The 22,145-nt window shown below is 51.0% G+C and overlaps 1 protein-coding gene across 3 annotated transcripts in view; it reads right to left on the bottom strand.

Moving 5' to 3' along the window:
• Positions 1–20,612, bottom strand: part of LOC108932417 (glutamate receptor 4) — a 59,063-nt gene extending 38,451 nt beyond the window's left edge. For all 3 annotated transcript variants that reach the window (XM_018748805.2, XM_018748806.2, XM_018748804.2), the window contains exons 1-2: positions 20,438–20,612; positions 19,013–19,171 (exon numbers count right to left, since the gene is read on the bottom strand). In XM_018748805.2, coding sequence (XP_018604321.2) covers positions 19,013–19,171; positions 20,438–20,537 — 259 coding nt within the window. In that variant the 5' untranslated portion in view covers positions 20,538–20,612. The remainder of the gene's footprint in view (positions 1–19,012; positions 19,172–20,437) is intronic.
• Between the last annotated feature and the right edge of the window lie 1,533 nt (positions 20,613–22,145).

Here is a 22,145-nt window from a genome sequence, read left to right as displayed (position 1 = left end):
ACATTTGACCTGTGTGATGATTCATATGAATTCGGGAAGCTTTGGTTGCCTCGTTGGACCTCCTTACCCAGCTCTACATGAGCGCCCTTTTAAATACTGTGAAACACTGTAACCTTTTGATGTTGTGCTGAACTCTGTCTGTGTTTGTAGCCTCAGCGTGTCGCTCCGGAGTCCGTGTGGCCGTGAGCCTTCGCTCTTCCGTTCTTATTCAGTTCAGAACATTACCGACCGCGGAAACCACAGCGTCACGTGGAACGCAGGGAGCCGAGACGGCCGAACCCAAGCGTTCGTTAGATGTTGAGGGAAGAGGCAAGGTCTCAAAACCAGGGGCAGGCGAAGGGTCGGTCGATCGGAGAACGGGACAGGAACGAGGATCCGTGGACGTGGTCGGAGAACGAAGCAAGGAGTCAAAAAACCGGAGATCGTGGACAGAGCAAGAGCGTAGTAACACGAGGAAGGGCGGTTGTCCCAGATGAGATTCCGCAACGGTACGGGAGCTGAAGAGGGTCTTTATAGGGTGAGTGATTACTCGTGAGCTAGTGGGGAGTCGGGTGTTGTTGCTTGTGTTGTGGGCGTGGACGTGACACACAGAGTGTGGAAGGTGGCGCTAGAAGAACTCGTTTCCTTCGGGGTCTCAGTGGTTCTCCAGTTGAGCGTCACTCTCTTGAACACGTGAGGCTTTGTGACACTTGGCGAGGGGCATTTGGCCCAGGACACTTGGAAAGGACCACTCAATGAGGGAAATTTGGACAGGGACACTTCATAAAAGACATTTGACTATGGACTCTTGTCCGGGGACTCTTTGGACACTTTGCGATGGAAACCGGGATAGATCCCCTTCATGGAGCTCCCATTTGTCAGAGGGTTTTGTACCGCCTTAGGGGGTGATCCTGAGCAGCGCACGCGTAGAGGTGTGTCTGCACGCATGCACACACACGCACACACGCACACACACTCTCACACACACACGCACGCACAGGCCCATTGGCCTTCATTCTGCAGAACCGCCCATCTGATACATCGAGGGGGGCCAAGTGCCGCACAGCTGCCCTGCTGTTGCCCTCCTTCATCCTCCAGCCCAGTTCTTACTTCCTTTCCTCTCCTTTACTTCCTGCCATTGCGACTTGGCCGCTGCCATGGCCATGGGAGCCCGTCACGCAGCTGAACCCCAACCCCAAACAACCCCACCGTCCAGCACCGACACCAAACCAGTGTCTTTCGGGTCCATGAACTGGAAGGTGATTTGTGCCTCTTTTCCGCTCAGAAAAACACAGTAAATTACTACTTTTGCTGTACAAAGTTTGCAAAACACACACGGGGGGGGGGGGGGGGGGGGGGGGCATTCCTCCTAAACACGTCTGCGTCACGGTTACGTTGTACCACTGCCAGTGCTTTCCTGTGGTCCCAACAGTGCCAAACATGACCAAAAATGCACAATAGACAAAACAGCAGCACTCGAACCCATAGCCAGCTGCTGTAATTATCCTAAGGGGCTCCAGGTATAGTGATGCTTCATGCAAGAGCTCACAGCACAGAACGCTGGCAGAGCCCAGTCTGACCCGGGACCCAGGACCCAGGCCTAAGGAAAGCGGTGCTCTGGGACTGTGACTGCCCCTCGACCCCAATCCCTCCGAGCTCTAGGGCCTTTGGGTGGGGCCCCGGTTTTATGGGAACGCGATAACCACGCATTCGCTGTCCATCTATTATACCGTGGTTTCTTACCCTAAATCTAGTGCGTGTATCTACAGCATGTGCGCATCTGTCTGTCTGTCTGTCTATTTCCCTTGTTTTGTTTGTCCGTCTCGATCTTTCTGTGTCTCAGAGGAAACGAAACGCACGTCGAACGATCGCATTCCAGTTTCACAGCTACTCCCTGCTCTGCGACCACGAGTGCATTACTGAACGTACGTTTGAACCGTTTCCCCTCAACGGTCCTCTTGTTCCAACACAAACGACACAACGATCACTGTGTTTTCTACACTCTGCTATTATTCTGTTCTTCTTTTTGTTTCTTGCGCACAGTCTGACACGCACACGCACATGCTCTCGTTTTCTCTCACTCACTTTTATTTAGCGCTTGTCCCGATCGGGGTTTCAGGGGTTCAGAGCCCATCCCGGAATCACTGGGCGCAAGGCGGGTACACCCTGGACGGGATGCCAGTCCATCGCGGGGGAGTCACACAAACATATACACACTAACACGCGTTCTCACACCAATCGCAGTTTACAGTCACCAGTCCACCAGAAACACATGTTTTTGGACTGTGGGAGGAAACCAGAGCACCTGGAGGAGCACAGGGAGAACACGAGTGCGACACCAAGCAGCTCGTCCCGCTCGCCAGTCGCCTCTGCGTGCAGCGATGAAACGGGTCCGCGGGAGTTCGAACGCCCGTTAGCATACTCGTTCCACTGTACTCATGGGTTACATTCGACAGAAAAACTCTACAGCCGTTGTCTTCAATTTGCTCGCTGGGCGGCCGGTAAATGGAGATTAAGAGGAAGCAGCGGGACGCCGCCGTGGGAACCGACCTCCACCCAGCGCTCGTCCCCAGGCACAGCGGTCGAACCCCGAGCACAGCGGTCCTCGTCTCCGCTGGCCTGCTAATTAATTGGCTCTGATTTAGCTGTTGATTTAATTAATTGCCCACATTAGAGTCGAGCTCAATATATCGTGTCCATTGTGTGAAACCGCACTGGTGTTTGTTTTAAAAAACTTGGTGGTGCATCTGCGCCATTGAAACGCACCTCTATAAATATATATGGATTTACTAGGAGAGTAATTAGTAGTGTGTGTGTGTGTGTGTGTGTGTGTATATATCTGGGCATGTCCATAAAGTCAAGGAATGCATCATGTCTTCCCCTGTTTAAAATAACGTTAAAAGACCTCCCGCTTTATACGCTCTTGGACCACAGACTGCGTCCAGGCGCGAATGAGGTCCCGATTACTGCGCATACCGGTACTTTTATTTATCGCTGGGTTGCAGGACTCCTCTAATTTCCTTCCTGTACATTTTGTTTTGGCCTTTGGAAATACTAAGTATACGGGAGACTTTGCTCCCACCAGACGATTTGTCGAACGGCTCCTTCGCGAAGGTCGCGACCCCTGCAGCCGGACTCCGTTGTTCGTCGACCTTGATGTTCTCGTTCTTGCTTTGCTTTTCTCCTGCGGTGCCGTTCTGACTTCTGCAGGCCTCCATGCGGCAGATGGGGCCGTGCAGAAACTCGCAACCTCAGCCTGTACCGGTCCTGCGGAGTCGCCTGTTTGCGACCGTTATCCGACCGCTTCTCCTCCCACAAAAACGCACCCGACAGGATCGGTCGCGCAGCTCAACCGCAACGCGCCGCGGATGTGCTGCGTGACAGTTCCTCGTTTGACTCATCTGCAATCTGCTATTTATCTGCAGTCTTCGGGACGGATCCCGCCGTACGAAACAAGGACATTGGAGTTCGGCTCGAACCCTTACGGGGATTTTTGCATCCGCCGCACACATTTTTCCACGCGCCACGATTTCACTGACGCTTTCCTCGACAGAAACTCACAGCATTTTCCTACTAACAAACCCAGGTAATTTTTATTCATCAGTTCAGGGTAAGTACCATGGTTAAGGTCCTGCAGCAGGAGGCGGGATTTGAACCCGAGCGAGGTTCGAATTTCGCCTCCTGCTAGAGTACTCTTGGTCAAGGTAATGACCATGAACTGATGCGACGTCCCTGTCGCAAGAGACCTGCCGACTTGAAGAAAACCATCAGTTAAATGAATTAGTAATAATAATAATAATAATAATAATAATAATAATAATAAAACGTACAGAAGTGACAGATGTGTTACAAAGTTTATTATCAATATCTCGGCCTTTAAAAAGCCACCGGCCCCTCATTCAGTATTCCGACAACTGGCTCTTCGTTGGCGGCTAGTTCTACACCCGGCCTGCCTCTGGACCGGGGTGAGAGGTCACAGGGCAGCCAGAGCCAAGCCAGAGCCAATCACAGGGCAGCGAGGGAAAGACTGACAGTAGGCCCCGCCCAGCAGCGCGCCCAGCAGCGCGCCCAGCACCCTCTGCGGCTAGATGCCGAGCTTCGAAGGCCCTCGGGCCACCCTCGAGCGCGGACCGGACCCGCGCGCCTCCACCGGCAGCGCTCCGCACGCGGGGTCCGGCCGACAGCCAGCGATCGCAGGGAGAGCGAAGGAGGGGCGGAGCTCCTGGCGCTTGGCCACACCCCCACGACTCACCGCACTCTTTTCCTTTCTTTTGAGGCCCCTGGTGTCAAAGACAAAACAAACCGCACAACTTAGCACCCGCACAACACAAGAACAAACACGCAGCCGGTCGCGGTACCGATTTCCCTCCGTGACGGGAAAGAAACACACGGCCTGGTTTTTCATCTATAGCCGCCCTCACTTCCCCCATCGCGCGATAACAACGCGCCATCATTTCAATGGAAAAACTGTCTGCGCCACACTTTTACTCCGAGATGAAAGTAAACTCCGGAAACGAAATTTCCCTCCTGTCCGACTCAAACAACCCGACGATTACTACAAATCGAAATTTCCTCGTCGTGGCCCAGATTCTGTTGTTTCTGTGCGGCGTGGAGTCACTCCGCCTATTTGATCAGCGAAACGCTGCCGTTTCTTACAAAAGGCCACCGACTAATGAGTTAACATTAATTATTTATGAGGTTTAAAGTGGAAAACCGTGAATGTAATTGGGTTTTTCTGGACTTTATTCTCATTAGACAATCAGACAGCCACACTTGGGAACCAGCAGCCCGGCAACTGCGATTCACACGAGGACTGTTTGAAGAAGCCATGCTGTGTGATGTTGATCTTTCTCTAAATGCTCCAGACAGCCTGTTAAGTGAGCATCGTTCATATTTTTTCATTTACGTGGCCCGGCGTTATTTACGTAAAATTGCGAGCCAAGATTTAGACAGCCGGGCAATTTGTACTCTATTAAATTAAGGTAAATATCGTAATCGAGCAGGAGGCGGGATTCGAACCCAGGTCAAAGCACCACACGACCCACAACCGATCGGTGTACTTCGCGCGATCTTTTGCAAAGAGGTCAATAGTTGGAGCCCAAACTGCAGCAACATCAGGCACAAAAAGTGCAAAATTGTTTAACGTGTCGAAGGGAACGGTGTCAAAAATAATGGCAGCGTACGGAAGACATGGAGAAACTGCAACGGGAAAGAGGAGCAGTGGTGCCGAGTCCAAAGTCGCCGACAGGAACGGCTACAGGGATATGTACATGTGTTCATCTATCAGACGCTTTTCTCCAAAGCGACAAACATCTCATATGAAATACAGTGTGTTCATCACATGAGCAGGAAGAGACACTTAGATCATGCAGACGTGTGATTCTTAAGTGCAGTTAGTTTGTTTCTTTCCACGATATGAACCAACGTTCATCACACGAGTAGATGCATAAAACTTTATCTCAATATCAATGAGTCCTGATCACATTCCTAGTAATAATTGGTTTTTTTTTTTGAGATACATAGAAACATTTACGTTACATTACAGGAGTACCTGTGTAAAGGATTGATCGGGATGATATTAAATTTATGGTGCATGAACATTTACACCTTACATGAACTCAAGAGATGATGGGTGAAGTGAGTCTGGAAGAGATGAATCTTAAGACCCTTTTTAAACGTGGACAGGGATTCAGCAGTTCTGAGTGAGAGCGCGAGGTTGTTACATCACAACAGAGCCAGAACCGAGAACCTCTGTGCCTTAGAGAGGTTAGGACAGCTCATAGAGTATTGATTTCAACTGCCTTCGGCCCCAAAGGACACAGGTTCGACTCCCACCTCCAGCTGCAGTCCCCCTTGAATGAGGTACCAGAGGTTGTATGTCATTTTGGAGAAAAGTGTCAGAGTTCTGCGTGAATGGCTACAGGGACATTTCACTGGATACTGAATGACCCAAACGTACAGCCTCAAAAATGACCACAGCAGTAAATCAGGACATTGGTGTAAGAAAAACTGTAACAAAGATGGAATTTATGGCAGGGCTGCCATCTGGAAACCACTCGTATCCAAGGCCAACGCACAAAGATACATAACCTGGTGGGAGGAGCACAAACCTCATGTAGTATGGTCTGATGAATCATCTTTCACCCTAATTGTGATGTCTGGACTGGTTTATGTTTGGAGAAGGACAAAGGATGCCTTCGGCCTCGGGTGCCACAGCAGGGGGGTGGGGGTCACAATGGTGGGACCTCTAATGGCTGCTCCACCTGCTGGCCGCTCAGCAGTGCTGGGCTCCGAAGGAATGTGGCCAGAGCACTGGAGTGATGCGCGATACAGGAATCACCGAGATTAGACTGCTAGCCCCCACGAGGTCACCGTAAGGTTCACACACACACACACACACACACACATTTTCAGAACCGCTTGTCCCATACGGGGTCGCGGGGAACCGGAGCCTACCCGGCAACACAGGGCGTAAGGCCGGAGGGGGAGGGGACACACCCAGGACGGGACGCCAGTCCACCGCAAGGCACCCCAAGCGGGACTCGAACCCCAGACCCACCGGAGAGCAGGACCCGGTCCAATCGCTGTAAGGTTCAATACATAATAATTTGGTCTTGTTCATGAAGGTGATCAATAGCCTTCATATAGTGTTGTTATTAAGGCTTTTTAATTCAGTGTTTTTGGATCAACATGGAGCGAGAGTGATAGGAACAATTCAAACCGCATCCTCCGAGGCGGCGCTATAAAAGACAGTCCAGGCTTGTTTCACGCGACGTGTCCGAGACGCCAAGCGCTTGCTCGGGAGGCCCGGGTTCCACCCAGCCAAGCGGAAAACCGGCGCTCGCTCCTGGGACCCGAACCCACAGCTGCCTGGCTGAGGGCACTTGGAAGCTCCAGAGCCTCGGAGCGAAAGGTCGCACGGGGTGCCGGAGAACCCCCCCGCCCCCAACTCAGGGATGATGGGCAAAGCGCAGCCGTGCGACGGACCCCTCCTCCGTGGACGCAGCGAACGGCAAGCAGCAGAATGCCGGCGATCGGCATATATTTAATTATGTGGGTAAACGGTGTAAGCGGCGCGTCGGCCCCTGTGACAGAGCGCCGCCACGACCACCGCTAACGAAATGAGTCAAATTCATTAATGACAGCAGCATTTCATCAGCGGGAAGAAGAAGGGAGGCCGGGAGAGGAACGCGGCACAACTGGCCACTTAAATTAAAGCATCCGGTCCCGATGGACAATGTGCACCTCGGCCCTGAGTGGACCGTAGCGCCCACCCGGTGAACCAGAAGGGGACAGGTTCACACTGTGAACGTCAAGGGGAGATGGAATATGTCCAGGCAATGAACCGCTGCTCTCGGGGAGCGTCCCCGTGGAGATTCCCTGCCGTGCCTCGTAGACACCTGGATGCCTGCGACTGCCTGAGTGTTGGCTCCGCCTCGCAAGTGGCTATTGGCTGTGTTGTAAAATGGGCGGGGCCAATACCAGAGACAGTGTCCAGCTGGACACCTTACAACTATACCTCAAAAGGCTGAGATCCAAGCCCTCCTTTTTGGGTTTCCTACTGACGGGGCACTCTTGATCTGACACCTACATCCCAGATGATTTCACTTCTAGACACTCAACTTCATACTGATTTACCCCTTTATACAGCTGGCATTTTTAGTGTCCCAGTTCAGGGTAAGTAACTTTATCAAGGGCACTACAGCAGGAGGTGGGACTTAAACTCAGGGGATTCATCCAAGAAAGCAACAGCTCTCCCCACCACTCTGCTTGCTGAAGTCACCGCTGTTGTGGACGCATTCAATATATTTACCTTTCATGACGGAGAAGAAAACGCAAACTCGTATTGCACACGTACACTTATTTTACCGCGTGACGCACCCATTTGTTCAGAGCGGCTTCCACGCGCAGCTTCCCGCTGAGCCGCTCGGCCACACGAGCGAATGCTGCGCTGACGTCCCTCTCAAAGTCCTTTATTTATTTACAAGAAGCTTTTATTCCAAGTAACTGACATGGTTTGCAGTTGTACACTTTACCGCGGGACACAACTGGTGTTTCGCTCACGACAATTTTAGCCTAAATTCCTCCTTCGCCGAAGGGTCTTACAGGTCAGGGGTACATTGCTGAAATCCAGCAGGGTGCGCACCGGTTAGAGCTGCTGCCTTGCACTTGTAAGAGCACTATAGTAGCCTGGAGCAAAGTACTAATAGAGTAAAAAGTAAAAATGACTCAACTGTGTGAAAGGTACTTTGTTTTAGTGGTCACACAAACCTTCGATGGAAGACCTTCCCGAAAGCTTTCTGTAATTGACACCTGGCCACAGTGGGCGTGGCCTCCAAAGCTAGGACCGCCTACCTAGTGGAGCACGTTCCTGTAATTCCCAGACTCCTCGGTAACCAGGACCACACTCAGCACTGCACTGGTGACCACAAAAGTCGCAGGGAGTCGAACCACCTCAGCAGCGGTTGGAACGGTTATTAAAGCACTATATCAGCTGCAGCGAGAGCCCCTCCGTCCCCTCGAGCCCCCAGCGTGGGCTCTGAACACCCCCTGACTCAGAGCACCTCAAAGAGCTCCCAGCAGCAATGTCATCCTGGCTGTGCAGCGTAATGCGCTGTGCTACCCGTGAGGTTGCAGGTTTGAGTCCTTGGCATCAATGGCTTTTTAACCTGACGTTGGGATTCTGAGGGGCTCCAGTAGAAACATCTGAAACAAGGGGCAGCAGATGGTGTAGTGATTAGAGCTGTTGTTTTCTAAGCAGAAGGTCCTTGGTTCAAAACCCCCCTCCAGCTGTAGTACCCTTGATCAAGGTACTTACCAGGAATTGATACAGTAAATGTGGCCCTGCTGGGTAAATCAGTGTAAGCTGCTTTGGAGAAAACCATCGGCTAAATGAATAAATAACGAAAATAGCACCGGGTTTATTTATGATGACAGAACAGCGTGTGCTCCGTGCCCGACTGTTCCTTCTGCACACTCAAACTTCATCATTTCATACATGCAACAGATGGGTCTGTCTGAAGGGACTCACATAGCTGGAAATTGTGTGTTTTATTCCTTTATACAGCAGCAGGGTCCCTCCCTACTTAGAGACTAGAACCAACAGTCTTGCGGTCACAAGACCCGTAATGGCAATGCCAAATGAAAAATGAAAGCGGTTCTTTTCACAAAGCTGGAATTTTTAAATGAAAGTGGTACTCTACATCACACACACACACACACACACACACACACACACACACACACACACACACACACACACACACACACACGAACCCCTCCCAGCAGGGGTAACCACCCGTTCCCAAGCATGACCCATTGGCCCTGCGGACTCGGGGGTGAATGCTCTACACCTCCCCCGGGCCTTATGAATCACTGAACTATTTCTGTTCCGAGACGGACCGCTCGTCAGTCGTCGCCATGGAAACCCCGGAGCGTACACAAACGGACGGTTGGCGTGCGGAGGGCAGCTCACAGTGACGGGCGGGGGACGATGTGGGGGTGCACACTTTGACTCACACCTGACGCATTTTCACAGCCCATTTAGTTTCCAGTGCGACCCGGGTTCGAGGTGCAGCGGCGAGTCACAGGGGGAGCTGCACCAAGCGCCTGCGCAGACACAGGAAGTCCAGCAAGGTGAAAAACTCGACTGCAGCGGCTCGATATGAACCTATAACTCACTGCGGTAAACATATTTCACATCATTCCATATGATGAATGACATCTTTTCAAGGCTCCACAGAAATTGTGTCTAAAAGGTTTGTTTGTTGCCTGGTGCCTTGGAGAAATCAGTGCTGCTCACTAAGGGTCACAGGAGGGTCTGACAGCAGCCCTGGGAGGTCACACACAGCCAGGAGGAGACAAGTCCTACTGGACAGAGAGGGTGATTTCCTAAGAAACGCAGCATCTTAGTCTTCATCTTACAAACACAGCTGGGAAGACACACACACACACACACACACACACACACACACAAGGTTTGTTTGTAATCCCACTTGTTTTTAACTTTGAAACCACTTTTACCCCCCAAGTCCCAGACAATAAGTGAAGAAACTTACTATTTTTTCGTGGGGGGGCTAAAAAATTATTGGGAAAATGTAACTTTGAACGGGGTTCTGCGTCCGTTTACGTGTGGTTTGCACCAACCTTCCTCTTGGGGTCGTCGAGGTCACAGGGACCGTCCTGTTGCACATTGGAACTGATCTCTTATAAAAGACCGACTGTCATAGTCCTCCCATGATGCACTGCTCTTTGGTTATTAGCAGAAGGATGCTCCACGCCCCCAGCCCCTGCCCCCAGTACGGAGTCCGCCCAGCGATCCACGGGGGTCGTACGTCCGCCTCATTAACCCAGGAAAGACGCTCGGCAGGAACCGAGAGAGAGCCAGGTGGAGGGAGCGGGCGAGCGAGGGAGAGCGAGCGCTCCAGACCCTTATTTTACATCGTGCCGGAAAATACGCCGCACGTCTCGCCGCGATACGGATCTCCTGGCCTTTTCTCCCTCAGATACATAATTCATTGTTTGCGGTGCCTTCGCTGCTCTTTGGCTGCGCCGGTGCGGGAGAGCGGGGAGGAAAGGCGGCCCATGGGTTTCCACCGAGCGCGGGGTCGAGAGGGGCGTCAGCACTGCGGTGTCCCCTCTTCCTCAGGGTTTTGCAACAGGCGGCTGCGGCGCTCACTGCAAACCGCTTACCCACCACCCCTCCCACGTCGTTTTCGTACACAACCGCTGAATGTGATGCTCAAAATTTTACAGGATGTTTGTGTCCACGAGGAGCAGGAACAGTCCAGCAGGGGGCGGAGCGGTTAGGACCATCACCGCGTACACTAGAAGTCCTTGGGCTGCCACCCTTGGGTCCAGGTTCAAACCCCACCTCCTACTTAAGTGCCCTTGATCAAGGTACTAACCCTGAACTAATACAGTAAAAGTTACCCTACTGAGTAAATCAGTGTAAGTAGCTCAGTGTACAAACACTGTAAATCTCTTTGGAGAAATGCATCCGCTAAATGAGTCGACATGTGTTCAATTCTTGATACAGTTTCATTTTCCGCACTTGGGCTTCAATACAGCAATAATATCGGCAGCCTTTCATTGGCTTGCTCTCCACCAATCAACTCTCTGCTCTCTCCATGGCTCATTTGGTGCCACATTAACTGAGCAGCAGCAATAAATGGGAATAAAGCAAAATAAAACAAGGCGAATAGAGAAGCGGGGATAAATAAATAAAAGAACGCAAACGTAAGAATCCCCGCTCCTGCTGGAGTTCTCTCGATGAAGGTACGTACCCAGTATAAACACGGTAAAAGTTACCCTGCTGCGGTGATTGCGAGAATATTGGTATTCAGACCAAACACTGAAAGTGGAGAAAAACGGCCGATAAACAAAAAAATAAGGGGTGGAGCAGAAGGAGGAGAAGGAGAAGAAGAGAAGAACAGGAGGAAAGAAGAGAAGGAGAAGAAGAAGGAGAAGAAGGAGGAGAAGAATGAGGGAAAGGAGAAGGAGGAGGAGAAGGAGAGAATAAGAAGGAGAAGAGGAGAGGAACACGAGGAAAGAGAAGAAGGAGAAGAAGAAGAAGAAGAAGGGGAGAAAAAGCAGGAAGGAGAATAAGGAGAACAAGGAAGAGAAGAATGAGAGAAAGGAGAAGGAGGAGGAGGAGAGAATAAGAAGGAGAGGAACGGGAGGAGGTTCAGGAAGGGGAGCCTTTGGAAGTGAGTGGTGTACAAATCGCTGTGCTCAACAAAACGCTCTCAGTTTTCACCGCCAAACTGAACAAGCGCAGCATTAAGAGGAGAGAAACGCACATGGACTGAGGGCCCAGTGGAGGGAAGAGAGTGTGGCGTCTCACTCAGACTGGCGGCGTGGGCGGGGGGGGGGGGGCGGCGTACCTTTGCCAGATCCCCCCCCACCCCGCAGTTGGGAGCCAGTTTTCAGGCTGATTGGTGAACGCAAACACACAGAGAGCGGCCTCCCCAGGTGCCGTCAAGGACACACCGATCTGCGGCTGGTGGGGGGTTGGGGGGGTTGGAGACGGTACTTTGCGTTTAGCGCCGCTTTCCCCCCGAAGATCACACACTGCCGACGTCGGACTCTAATGGAGCCCATCTGCCGCGTGTGAAGACGAGGAGAGCGATGGTATCTCCTGGAGCCGTATCTCTGCGCATCTCTCTACTTTCTCTGAGCTCCATCGTATCGCTGCTGCTTATTGTCCCGAGATGCAAAATCTCTCTTTTCTATTAATAATCGTAGAAGTTAAATCTTTTATTTCACTTCGTTATCTCTCAAAAGCAACACACAGTGTCTAATAAGTTTACAGCGATTTACCCGTTTATGCAGCGGGTTATTCTTCCTGCGTCAGTTCAAGGTAAGTACCTGAATCACAGCTATTGCAGGAGGAGGGGGATTCGAACCCTGGACCTTCTTATTACAAAGCAACAGCCCTCCACAACCTGCCACCCCATTCATTTCAAGTGCAATGAAATTCATGGCTTATTATGTTATGAGAGCAGTTTTACTTATTGAATGAATGAACGGATGGATGGATGAATGGATGAATGAATGAATGAATGAATGAACGAACGAACGATCGATTATTGCAATCAACTGGCACACACACTAAAAGCCACGCTGCATGTAGTCGAGGCGTTTGCGCAGCGAGACGGATCTAACGCGATTATTTCCACATGAACTTTAGGAAGTGTGTCAGCGCTGTGGGTGGATGTGCTCTGCAACGGACTTAAATTAATCAGGTATGCGCCGCGAGATGCCACACAGAGGTGTAACATGTACTTGTAAAAATATGTGCAAATTTAAATCATCGCACCGAATTCGTTTGGCAGCAAACCGATCACTGTTTTCGTTTTCGCCGCTTTGTGCCACTTTGAAAATGCAGCTTTTTTTTCTTTTTATAGGAGCGGAAGCCGTCGTGTAAACACCCGGCGTGGACGCCTGCACCCTCTCTAAAGCACGGCAGCACGACACCCTATTTCACTCTGGTATGGTATGGTATCCAGAGTAAGCGCCCAAAGCTGATCCTTTCTTCTATCAGGGGGCTGGACACCCGATGAGGCCGTTGCTCTGTGACAGAGAGCTCAGAACATACATTTTTAATGCGTGTGTGTGTGTGTGTTTGTGCTAAGCCGTTAGGACACACCCACTTTGTAGATTCAACACCGGGGTCATGATCCCTTTCGGCACGGGGGGGGGTGTGGCCTTCACCAGCCAATGAAATTGGGAGGGAAAGCCAAGCAGCTCTACTAACCCATTTGTAAATTGATTCTGATAAAGATATTGTAAAAGGACACTGCGGGTCTCAGTTGCAGTTTGTTCTCATAACAGTATGTGGTTAAGGAGCTCAGAGATCTCACACACCTCACTGGTATCCACTCTCACCGCGATGCAATAAACCAGGTTCTCCTTATACCAGCCGTTAAAAGCTAGACACGCAGCATCAGCACTTCACGCTGTATGAGCTGAGACCAAATGCCAAACAAAAACTCCAACTGTAAACTCAGCACCTTAATCAATAGAATTTGTGTTGAATTTAGGCCCATTTCTTTCAAACTAGCCCAAAGCGCTAGTCCTCACCATAATCATAACCTGAACCCTTCAGCTGTGGTAAAGCCGAAGTATCAGATACATGACGACTGTCTTTCGACACTTGAAGAAACAAGTAAGACATGGTAGAACTTTGGTATTTCAGCGTAGCGAGACAATGCAAGTTGGAGTTCAACTCAACTCAGCTCAACTCAGCTCAGCTCAACTCAGTTTACTGCAACCAGCATAGCTCAACGTAGTACAACACAACGAATCACAACACAACATAGTGCAGCACAGCTCAAACTGGGCCAAACACAACTGCTCATAGTTCAGCACAGCTCCAACAAGACATAGTTGTTCATAGCTCATAACAGCTCAGCAAAACTCGAGAAAACTGTACCTAATACAGCTCAACAGAGGAAAATGTACCCTTTTAGAGTCCAGGTCGCCTCAGCACAACTCAGCAGGACGAGACACAAGTGCATGTAGTTCAGTAGTGCTGAACGCAACAAAAAACAGTTATTTGAAGTTCACAATAATTCCATATATCTCAACACAGCTCAGTACAGGCCACTTCAAGTTCAACGAAGCTTAACTGTTATAGTGCATCACAGCTCAGCACAGGTCAGTGGTAAAACACCCTGTTGTCCCAAGGCCAGCACAGCTCAGGGCAACTCAACACAACCCAGCAGAATTAGACACAACCAGAGTTCATCTCAGCCCAGCACAGCTCAACACAGCTGTTCACAACTCAACGCTGCTCAACACCACCCAGCAGAATTTGACACAATCATTCTGAGTTCATCCCAGCCCAACACAGCTGTTCACAACTCAACACAGCTGTTCACAACTCAACACAACTCAACACAGCTGTTCACAACTCAAAATAGCTCAACACAGCTATTCACAACTCAACGCTGCTCAACACCACCCAGCAGAATTTGACACAATCATTCTGAGTTCATCCCAGCCCAACACAGCTCAGCACAGCTGTTCACAACTCAACACAGCTCAACGCTGCTTAACACATCAAGCCCGAGCCATTCTGAGCTCAATATGTTCAGACCCAGTTCTTCATAACTTAAGAGCGCTCCCTGCAGCTCAGCACAGCCGCGCACAACTGCGCAAAGTCCGACGCTGCTTAACACAGCACCCGTGTCAGCGCACCTCCTGGTCCCGCCGCTCCGCTCCCGCACGGCTGACCGGCGCAATTTGTCAGCAGGGCCGCAGCGCTTAACATCGTTCGGCACGTCTGCGCTGGCAGCTTGAAGGACAAAGTGTGGTGGGTGGAACATCGGCGCGTATGAAGCGGAGCAAAACCGTAAAACGCATGAAAGGCAGAGGAAGCTGCTGCGTCACAACACAGTGTGATGGAAACCAAACACTAGAGGGCAGGAAGAATATTATAGTACTGTATATAATAATAATAATAATAATAATAATAATAATAATTCTCAAAATGAGTAATCTGCAGTGAATGTCTGCCTCCTTGACTCTCACACTCACACACACACAAGGTGTGTCTTTTATGGTGCCAGGTATGTTGCCCACCTTCACGCTCCCCACCTGGCACCGTGTGCGGACTAATCCCTATTTATAGAGCAAAGACTTCCTGCCGGGAAGTTTGCTCTTCCCATTAACTCCTGCCGCTTGGATAACGCGGCGGATCAAGCCAAGCGGGCCGTGCGGAGAGCGGAAAGCTGATTGGTGGAGACGTGGCCAATGAAAAGCCGCGTGTGTTATTATCAGCGAACCCTAACTGTGGAAAATAACACAGCATCAATCGATAAATGCGCCGCACACACACCGACACACACTCAGCACACCTGTTTATTGCACTGACTTCCTTCTCCAAAGCGACTCGCACTGTTGTGCTGCTTACACTGCTTTCCCATTTTACGCAGCAGGATCATTTTTACCGTATCCATTTGGTGTGAATTCATTTTTTTTTACATTTTTATTATCTTAAAATTATTTTTCACTCTGTAGTGTTTTCCGATTTTCTTTTCATCATTGCATTATTGATTATTCGTTAGTGTAATTATGTCTTTTACGCTTAACTACTCCATGATTATTCTTTATTATATTCGCCACCATGTGGTTTTGTTTTACGTGTTTTTCCTTTAATGCCTGTGATATGACTTGCTGTGGAAGTTTCTAGAACAAAGTATCTGCGCTACCGGTAAATTCCACTCAATTTGGGTTGGGTGAGGAAGACCTGGGGAGGTCTGGCACGAGGAGATAAGGCAGGTTTGAGGAGTAGAGAAAGGAACGAGGTGAACGTGCAGGTGATGGGGTACATCTGGTGAGAACTGTAGTAAAGCCCTTTTTTACTCTTTATTTTGCTTCCTTATTGGATCTTCAAAGCAGCTGGAAACAGCAAGTGCCTTGATCACAGCACTGCAGCAGGAGCTGGGATTCGAACCCCGGCGAAGGCAACAGCTTCATGCTTGTTCCTCGTTACCACATCTCAGCAGGGACACATTGGACATGCAGGGGACACATTGCGGGAGCGGAAGGGATCGGGGAGTGAGCGCAGAACTAATCTGTTGTGCTGACACTCCTCCAGCACCGTGGAGCACCGCCTGCTTCTGACAGTTAATGCTCTGGCCATGAAGGATAGTAGCTCTTATCTTGCTCATTTCTGCCCCCCGCAGAGATTTGCAGTAATAATAATGAGGGTCGAGCGCCACGATCATCCCGAATTTTCCCGAACGAGTTCCGTCGCCACGGCAGACGTGTTTATCTGGGGACACAGATGCTATGGTGTGCTATGCTATGGTATGGTATGGTATGGTATGGTATGGTATGGTATGGTATGGTATCGATGCTATTTGCTGAGCTCACTGACTTCCGTCACCTAATGTGGTTTTGGAACTTCAGCCTTGAATAAACATTTCAGCAAATCCAAGTATTTCCAGAGTCTTACGGCGGAGCAAAGCCGGGGCCCGGAACCGGGAGCATATTTGTTTTGAGAACGAAAGCTCGGCTCCGCTCTCATCCGTCTTGCGGCGGATCGTTTGACCCCGCCCCTCAGAGTCATTTTCCCGCAATTGTCCTGAAATGAGATGCCGGCGCCGAGCGGCGCAGCCAGGGGAGAGGGCAGAGGGATCCTCGGGCGCTTCAGACGTTTACTGACTCCGTTTCCTCCTCCAAACACTCTGTGTCTCTTACAGCGAGAGTAAGTCACGCGGACAATGTGGTTTTACTGCGTTTTCCGCCCCGAGTCCGACCTCGTGCGACTCCGCCATGAAGGTTGCAGGGAAACCCAACTCTGTCGTTCCGTCCGGAGGCCGGTCGAGAGATAAACACTCCGCCAAACGCATCCTACAGCAGCACCGGTGTGTTTGACCTCCCGTCCGCTTGGATGCGCGATTTTAAGTAGCGGTGGAGGACATCGAGTTGCTGCAGGAAGAGACCCAGTGACTAAGCGGCCTGTTGTGAACCCGCCCGGCCGCAGACCCTGGGGGACCGAAGGTGGGACGAACGTCTTTGTTCCCGGATGGCTGCAATCAGCCAGGCCCCCGGTGGGGGGTTATCTCCACCGATCGGGTCTCGCAATTCAATCTGATTGACTTGACTCCAGCTGCCTTGCCGCCCGGGAAAGGGGAAGCGGGGGGGGGGGGGCACCGGCTGCTGTGTGTAGAGGGCAAACCGTGCGACCTCTGGAGGAACCCTGCGACCCCCAGACACAGTCGCACCCCAGTCCATCAGGAAATGGAACCGGTCCACCGAGGACAGAGGACGCAGGATGGAGACGGACAGACAGGAAAAGCCGCACTAACAGCCCTCTGCACATTTAACACTGACCTTCCATGAATATTCATTGCGTGAGGTTGGCATGCTAATCAGGCCTGTGTGTGTGTGTGTGTCTGTGTGAAGGAAAAGCCCATCGCCTCCTCTCTCACCTATTGCCCTGGCGATCAGCCCTCGTCAACTGTCTCACAGGCCCCCACAGGACTGAAAGACCCACTCAGCACGATGGGGTGGATGAGTGTGATGAAGACACGCAACGTTCATGCTTAACGCAAGGAAACAGCTCCTCCCAACAGCTCTCTGGCATCAAACTGGTCGCGGCTTCACCGGACAAGCCGATCGGGCACCTTGATTTCTACGTGGAAAACACGTCGCAGTCTGCGGGTGCCGCAGCCTCGTGGGATACCATCGCAGCGCCGAGCAACCTGCGCCGGCACGGATTATTCGGCGCCAGATAAAGGAAAAAACCCATTAGCGGCAAACAGAAGAGGCCTCATCGGGGCCGGCGCCGACCGTGGGAAAATGTAAAAATGTGCAGCACGTGACGAGAAATGGAATCGTTAATCGAACGGCGCTCGGCTCCCGGACGGAACACAAATCACGAGCGGACCGATCGTCCTTCTCGCGCCGCAAAGGGGTCCTCGGGTGGAGCGTCGCATTGCCAGGCCGCGGTCCGCGTGCGCGTTCGCCGCTTAATTTAGATATTGATTTTACACACCGTTGAAGAAATATGAAAAATTGCTCTGCCTTTCACTCATTGCCTCTGGAGATGGAACCGGTGGGGAAAAAGGGAAAAATATGAATGTTTCACATATGAGCTCCTTGTTGCACAAAAAGGTGCCTTCAGGAGGAGTGAAATTCCTCTAATGAACTCAACACGGAGGCCAGAGCATCTACAGCTCTACAGGCAGGTAGCAGAACGGGGGTCCCGACCCCAAACGCATCACAGTCATTCCAACCAGCTGCACGACGTTATTAATTTGTGCCTTCCGTTCGCATCTTTTAACGTTTCCCTCAAACGATTTGCTGAAAACAGGTCTGTCGCTCTTGAGTCCAACAGCAGCTCCCCTGCTGGACCCGAACCTTCAGCTTTCTGTCGCTGATCCGGCTCCTCAGCCACCACAGCCCCTGCTGCCCGTGCGTTTTGTGTTTTGGAGCTGCCGACTGCCGGCAGGACGTCACAGTGTGACCCCTGGAGCAATGTCCACACACACACACACGCGCACACGCGCACACACACATGCACGAGCACGCACAGACATTGCGGTACAGAAGAGGGAATAGAGCCGACCAGCTGCGGCTTTCAAACGGGCAACAGGGAGGAAATTACCCCCTGCATGGAGGGGCAGCCAGACACACACACACACACACACACACACACACACACACACACACACACACACACACACACACACACACATCCCTTCTCTGAGCAAAAAATGCATTTTCACTGGCAAAACAGGCCTCCCTTGGAATTTATATGAAAACCTACGAGAAGGTTCTCCTGAAGATCAGCAAAATGCCTTTATTGGTGAAGAAGGACCTTGGGAAGACGTGATGGATAGTGGGGAAAGGGTGGGTTTCGCAAACCTCGCCCCCCCCCCCCCCCCCCCACACACACACACACACACACACACGCACACACACACTGGGGACTAGAGGAAGCTCTTTCTCTTTGTCTCATCTTTCACCTTCACCCTTTGCCCTTGCACCCGTAGCCTGCAGCAGGACTTTGACTCACAGGCGTTGGTGACGGCGAAGCTGTTGGCCGTCTCGATGTTGTCCACATGGGGGACGAGGTTGAAAGGTGCTTCTGTGGCGTTGGGGCTGGTGTTGTGCAGGAAGATGGCCAGTCGGAAGGCTGTGTACTCCTGATCCGTGTTCCTGATGAAAAGTCCCCCTGCAGAGGGGGGAGGGTGAAGCGGTGGGGGGGGGGGGGTGGAGAAAGAAGAAGATTTGATATATTGAGAAAGGCGTCAATCTCTCACTCACGTGGATTTCGGTCAATAACAGACAAATATTTGTCATTTCTTCAATAATTGGATCCGACGATTCGCTTCACAGACAAATTTCACTCAAAAAGATGCAAATGCGCAAAGTCCTTGGTTTGTTAACATGTTTTCTTGCGTATTAAACACGGTGCTTTTTGTCGCTGTGGGTTCGACCAGGAAATGTGAGGCGCAGGACAGCCCCGCGAAGTCGTGCATGGAACCCGGCACAGCACGTTTGGCACAAATAACACGTTTAATGCCCCGAACGCACTGAACGCATGAAGTTGATGAGCAGATCTGCGGTCAAGGAGCAGCATCAGCAGGGGGTGAATGATGCAGGGGGTGGATACATTGTACATTCGTATATTACATACATCACTAAGAGCTCAGCATCACCCTCTGGAGAGGGTGGAAAGACAAGGGAGGAGAAGGGCAAACGGGAAAAGAAGCAAGCGACGGGCTTCACGTTCAGCTGAATGGAGGGATGGAGAGAAGGATTCGGGAAAGTTCATGCGGAACCCAAGGAGGAGAGGATGCTGAGGATGAGCGGGAGGTGCTGGGCTGCCTGTCGGGGCGAGGGCAGGATGCTGAGGAGGGCACGAGGAGGAGATGCCGAGGACGAGATGAGGAGAGGAAGCTGAGGATGAGCAGGAGATGCTGAGGAGGGCACGAGGAGGAGATGCTGCAGTGCTTCACATGTGAAAGACGGAGAGACGCTGAAACATTGATGAGTGAATGACGGCACGGAAAGAGGGAAAAAACACAAATAAAAGAGAAATAAAAGAGGGACATGGCGAAGGTCTCAGGAAGGAGCCCGCAGTGACACCGAGAGAGAAATACAATAATAATAATAATAATAATAATAATAATAATAATAATAATAATAATAATAATAGAGAGAACCGCGGAAACTCGGCGCGTCTCCTTTAGATCCAGAGTGACGAACGAAGAGCTGCGAGGGAATAAAGTAAAAGTAGAAAAAAAGAAGAAGGAAGCACTTATTAAAAATGAAGCCCCGCGGCGCGGATCCCCGACAATTTGTCGCGCCCCGAAAACTGATCCGTGACACGAGTGAGGACCGGATGGACGTGACGGACTGATGATGGACTCGCGGACTCACGGACTTGAGGACTTGAGGACTTGAGGAGCGACGGCTCAACGGCTGAATGACTCACCGATCTGAACGCTGCTCGGAAAAGCCCCCATCGTCGGTCCCCAGAAGACAGTGAAGAGGAGCGGAATCTGCCGGCAAATACTAATGATCATAATCCTCATTTTGAGAGAAAACTGTGGACGGACATGGAGGATGGAGACGGAGAGGCGCCGAGACGGAGAGATTCAACAACCCATCCTGACTGCTGGATCTGCAGAGTCCAGAGAGAGGGGGGTGGGGGTGGGGGGGCTGAGAGAGAGAGAGAGAGAGAGAGAGAGAGTGGAGGGTATGTGAGATGGAGAGGGAGGGTGTGAGGGAGAGGGAGAGAGAGAGAGAGAGAGAGGATAGAGGGAGGGAGAAAGAGAAGACGAGAAAAAGAGGGAAAATAAGAGAGAGAGAAAGGGTAGAAATGTTGAAACACGGCTTTGCCCTGTGAGCGTGTCTGAATTTGTCATGCTCGTAAGCCACGCTAAACTGACACTGAAAGAGGGGAGAGAGAGAAAGAGAGATGGACAGAGAGGGGGAGACTGGGAAGAGGGAAAAAGAAGAGAGGAGGGAGGAAGAGCGGAGATTGGAGGCAGAGAGAAAGGAGGGAAAGGGGAGAAAAGGAGACAGAGGGGGAAGCAGAAAGACGTGAGAGATGGAGAGGAAGGAGAGCAGAGAGAGGAGAGAGAAGAGGGAGAAAGAGCAGGAAAAACAATGAAAAAAGGATGCGAGAGGAGGATGAAAAGAGAGGAGGGAGTGAAAGAAGAGAGGCTGGAAAAAGGGAAAAAGACGAGAGAGAAAAGGGGGGAGAAAGAAGAGAAAGAGGAGAGAAGGAGAGACAGAGAGCGGGAGAGAGACTGGACCAGGTGAGACCTTCCATGTGGAGAGACGAGCCCTGTTCTTTCTCTCCTTCTCCCTCTCTCTCCCTCGCTTTCCCCTCTGCTCATCTCCCCCGCGTCTCCATCCTTCAGAAGCTGCTGCTCCTTCTCGGAGTCGTTATTACGGGAATCCACTGAGTTCGGCCGAGTGCGTCTGTCGCGTGTGCGAGCCCTTGGGATTTTCCCCCGTGACAGTGTCATTAAGCACGGTAAAAACGGTGTTTGCTGCACTGTTTACTTCCCTGGTTAAAGCACCTGGCTGCTTGCATTTCCACTGAATTATAACGATGCCTTCAGTTTCAGGAGCGCACTAACATCTGTACGGATTCTGCCCGAGATCTTCCGGGTATCCAAGAGCATCACTAAATGCCACAACTTTGCACATTATACACCAAACCATCTGCACTTCTGCTTTAGAAAACATAGATGGTACCACACGCACCAGGTGAGCAACGTCCAAGAACAAGAAGGTCCACGGTTGTATTCCCAGCGTGATGTAACTGGAAATGTCAGGTTTCTCCATTTACACTGGAGATATAAAGTACTGTACACCACATGTAGTGGTGAAGAACAACGTCATGAGGAACTTCATCTCTTTGAATAAACTCACTCCATCCATCCATCCATCCATCCGTGCATTTTTCCATCACTCCAGCAATCCAACCATCCATTTATCCATTTACCCTTTTGTGGGTTTTGATGCCAACAAGCCAAGCAGGAGACACTCTTGAAACCCCAAGGGTTCATTGGCCAACCAGGAGATCTTTTCTGACCTCTGAGCCCCACATCCTGTTACAGACTGTGAATCCCACCACCCTGCTGAAGAACCTCATTTCCAGTCCTTTTGTTTTTATGATCTTTTTGTTC

The sequence above is a fragment of the Scleropages formosus genome, chromosome 10 (genome assembly GCF_900964775.1).
Source record: "Scleropages formosus chromosome 10, fSclFor1.1, whole genome shotgun sequence".
Lineage (NCBI taxonomy): Eukaryota > Metazoa > Chordata > Actinopteri > Osteoglossiformes > Osteoglossidae > Scleropages > Scleropages formosus.
Note: the sequence above shows the minus strand (reverse complement) of the source record. Positions and strands in the feature narration are given on the sequence as shown.